The sequence below is a fragment of the Chrysochloris asiatica genome, unplaced genomic scaffold (assembly GCF_000296735.1).
Source record: "Chrysochloris asiatica unplaced genomic scaffold, ChrAsi1.0 scaffold00703, whole genome shotgun sequence".
NCBI lineage: Eukaryota > Metazoa > Chordata > Mammalia > Afrosoricida > Chrysochloridae > Chrysochloris > Chrysochloris asiatica.
Genome location: NW_006409221.1, coordinates 116,506 through 119,989, shown reverse-complemented (window position 1 = coordinate 119,989; position 3,484 = coordinate 116,506). Strand labels below are relative to the sequence as shown.

At 34.7% G+C, this 3,484-nt stretch overlaps 1 protein-coding gene across 1 annotated transcript in view; it reads right to left on the bottom strand.

The window, feature by feature from the left end:
- The window catches only part of LOC102839834 (amine sulfotransferase-like), a 36,715-nt gene that overhangs the window by 5,122 nt on the left and 28,109 nt on the right, over positions 1–3,484 (bottom strand). The window contains exons 3-4 of the mRNA XM_006877955.1: positions 1,851–1,977; positions 910–1,004 (exon numbers count right to left, since the gene is read on the bottom strand). Of these exons, the coding sequence (XP_006878017.1) occupies positions 910–1,004; positions 1,851–1,977 (222 nt within the window). The remainder of the gene's footprint in view (positions 1–909; positions 1,005–1,850; positions 1,978–3,484) is intronic.

The following is a 3,484-nucleotide window of genomic DNA, read 5'->3' as shown; positions in this document are numbered from 1 at the left end:
CATCTTCAAGTTGGCTGTCAACATTCAAACATGATGTGATTTCATGTGAAAGTTATATTTCAAATTGTTGTCATTAGGTGCTGTTGAGTTGGTTCTGATTCATAGTGATCCTGTATAGGGTTTTTGAGGAGCAGTTGGTGAGTGTGAATACCCAACCTTGTGGTTCACAGTCCAGTGCTTGTTCAAAGCACTTAATGAGAAGTCCTAGATTTCAAGTAGCTCTTATAAAATAGAAAGGAAGGAAGCACATCATAGGGCATGCATTCACTTGCAGCAAGAATTAGCCATATCTTAGGAATGGAGTCCTGGTGTGAACTGAAAGGTCAGCAGTTCAAACAGGTCAGCAGTTCAAACTCACCAGTTGCTCCTTGGAAACCCTATAGAGGGTCACTATGAGTTAGAACTGACTCCATGGCACTTAACAACTTAGGAGTGGCATCTCATTCCAATATTCCACAGTGTATACCCTCTTTATTTGGAGGTTTGTTGTGGCTTGTGGGTTAATGCGTCAGACTGCAAAGCTGTTTGAACTGCAAGGTTGGTGGTTCAAGCTCACCAGATGTTCCTGGAAACCCTATACTGGATTGCTATGCATCAGAATCAACTCCACGGCACTTCCCAACAACTGAACCCTCTTTACTATGTCTGGCTTCACTGGACACTTGGTTTGCATTCATTGGTGCAAGTGATTACATGAGACTATATCAATATAAAAGGCTGAGCATACTGAGAAGAGACCTGGAAGCAAATGCTGCGAAAGACTGCTAACTAAGGGATGAGCAGAAAATTAAAATCCCTAAAATTAGCTTGAGCTCGAAAGAGAACGTTGAGAATGTGAGTCACTGAAAACAAGAGAGCACATAATTTTAAGGAACAAGTAATGTTAATAAAATAACCATCTCATCTTACCTTCTTCATCTCTTCAAACGCCATGAACAAAATATTGAAATTATGTCTGTGGTCATACCAACCTCTGATATGATCAAACCAAAGACTTCCTAACACTGTGGGAGAAATTAACAATGATAAGGTAAAAAAATGCAATACTTTTAAAAAATAATAAACTATATTTTTCTTTTCTGATTTTCAGTCCTTAGAGAAAGTAGTAAACCATCTCATACTGGGCATCTGTATTTCCTTCTTTGAAAATGGACAGTAACTTGGGAATAACTACCTAATTTTAAAAAGGATTTCCTTTCCAAAAAGTTATTCTAAGTAGGTAGAAAAACAATGGAGAAATAAGAAGGGCAAATATTTAATTTTGAAGATTGTTTTAAGACAATATGCATCATATTTCTTCTACCTCAAAACACTTGGTTTTATTTATCCTTCATTTCTCTAGGCTAAGATCTCTGCAGTGGGACAGATCTAAGCATAATCTTATAATGAACGGGAGTGCTGATTCCACATCTCAAAACCTTGCATCAATTTTTCTCTTTCATCGCTCCATGACAGGGCACACAAGCTACACTCTCTGTTACCATGGGATTGATTCTGACTTATAGGAACTCCATATATGTCAGAGGAGCAGAACTGTGTTCCATAGCGTTTTAAATGGCTATTTTTCCAGGAGCAGATTGGCAGACCTTTCTTCTAAGGTGCCCTTGGGTAGATAAAACCGCTAAATACTTGTGATCTGATCAAAATATTTCCTAAAATATATGCCTTTACAATCCTGACACCCTCAAAGTGGTCCTGTAAAGAATTGGGAGGTCATAGGGCGTTAGAATAAAATCATGTGTAATACTGAGTTTGTGTATTCTACCTTTAATTATCTCCTTTCTTCATGTCAAACTATGTTTCTGAACATTACCTTGAAAACACGTTGTTTGGTAAATAAATTCAGTTACCTTTTCCGTCTAGAAATCTTCTCATGAATTGTTCTATGATATTGACATCTTCTAACGTAGCCCCAAGTTTTGTAAAATGAAAATATGAGATCAAAACATCCTTAGGGTTTCTGTAGATGTAAATAATCTGCATGAAAAATAAAGAAATAAGTTGAACAATTCCTTGGTTATTTTTTCCAGTTTTTTAAAACATCTGCATGATATTTCATTACATTACTAAGCAAAAATTTATTGACCCAGATTACCATTTTTGAAAATTTAGATTGATTTCATTTGTTTGTTAGCATAAACAGAGCTGTAAGAAATGACTTTATTCACATGGCATTTAATGTATGTAGAAGTGTGTAGGATACATTACTCAAAGTGAAATTATTTACTTGAAAAGGTAGCATATATTTCACATTGGTTTCCATCCCTTCCACCAGCAATATGTGATATTTGATATATAGTCAATTTAGCACTGGGATAAGCCAGAAACGGGAAAACTATTCAACAGATGATACTGGAGCAAAGGTTGTTGATATGGAGCAAAATGCAAATGAATCTCTAGCTTATACCACAATTTTAAAATGCATTATATAAATTGAGGATTTAAATATGAAACCAAATCCTTGTCATCTCAAATATAAACTAAGGAATATATTTCTAGTCCTGGAGCACTAAATAATTTCTTAAACAAGGAAATCTATTTAAAGTAAAAATTGATGGATTTGACCACATTAAAATTAAGTACCTTGTTCATTAAAATGTACCACAAATAAACTTAAAAGCACCAATATGTATATAATCTAGGATTGATCAGTTTCCAGAATATATATAAAGCACAAAACAATAAGAATGCAAAGTTAGTCATTTCACAGAAGAAGTAGTTAGGCAGATAAATGTATTAAAAGTGTTTCATTTTATTATTGATTGTTGTTCTTGTTAAGTGCCATCAAGTCGCTTCCAACCGAAAGTGACCCTCTATAGGGTTTCCAAGGAGCAGCTGGTGAGCTTGAACTACCGACCTTGCAGTTCAAACAACTTTACAGTCTGATGCATTAGCCCACAGTGCCACACCAATACTCTATTACTGATTAGGAAAATGGAAATTAAAATCCATTTAGGACATTTCATATTTTGAAATTTTTATCAGATTGATAAAAATTAAGAAGTCTGACAAGAAAAAGTATTGGAGAATGAGGATCAGTATGAACTTATACAACAGGCTTGTGTTTAAAAAATAGTATCCCCTTGTAAAGTTGAGTACTCCTGTAATACATGGATTTTAAATTCTATTATTGAGTGACCATCCTAAGGAAACTCATGCAGATGTGCCCCATGGGACAAGTTCATGAATGTTGAAACCTGTGTGTCAAAGTACTAAAAACAAAAATAAAGCTTTTGTGAAGGAAATCACAGATAGGTAATGATATAAGCATATAATTGGTAAATTTTTATAGCATTGAAAATCATATTGAAAATAAACTGTGGTACATACACACAATGGAATATTATGCTACCTTGAAGAATAACAAGGAAGCTGCAAACCACCAGTTAACATGGATAAACCTTGAGGGCATTATGTTGAGTGAAATTAGTCAGTCACAAAAAGAGAAATACTGCATAGGACCACTACTATAAAAGACTAAGAA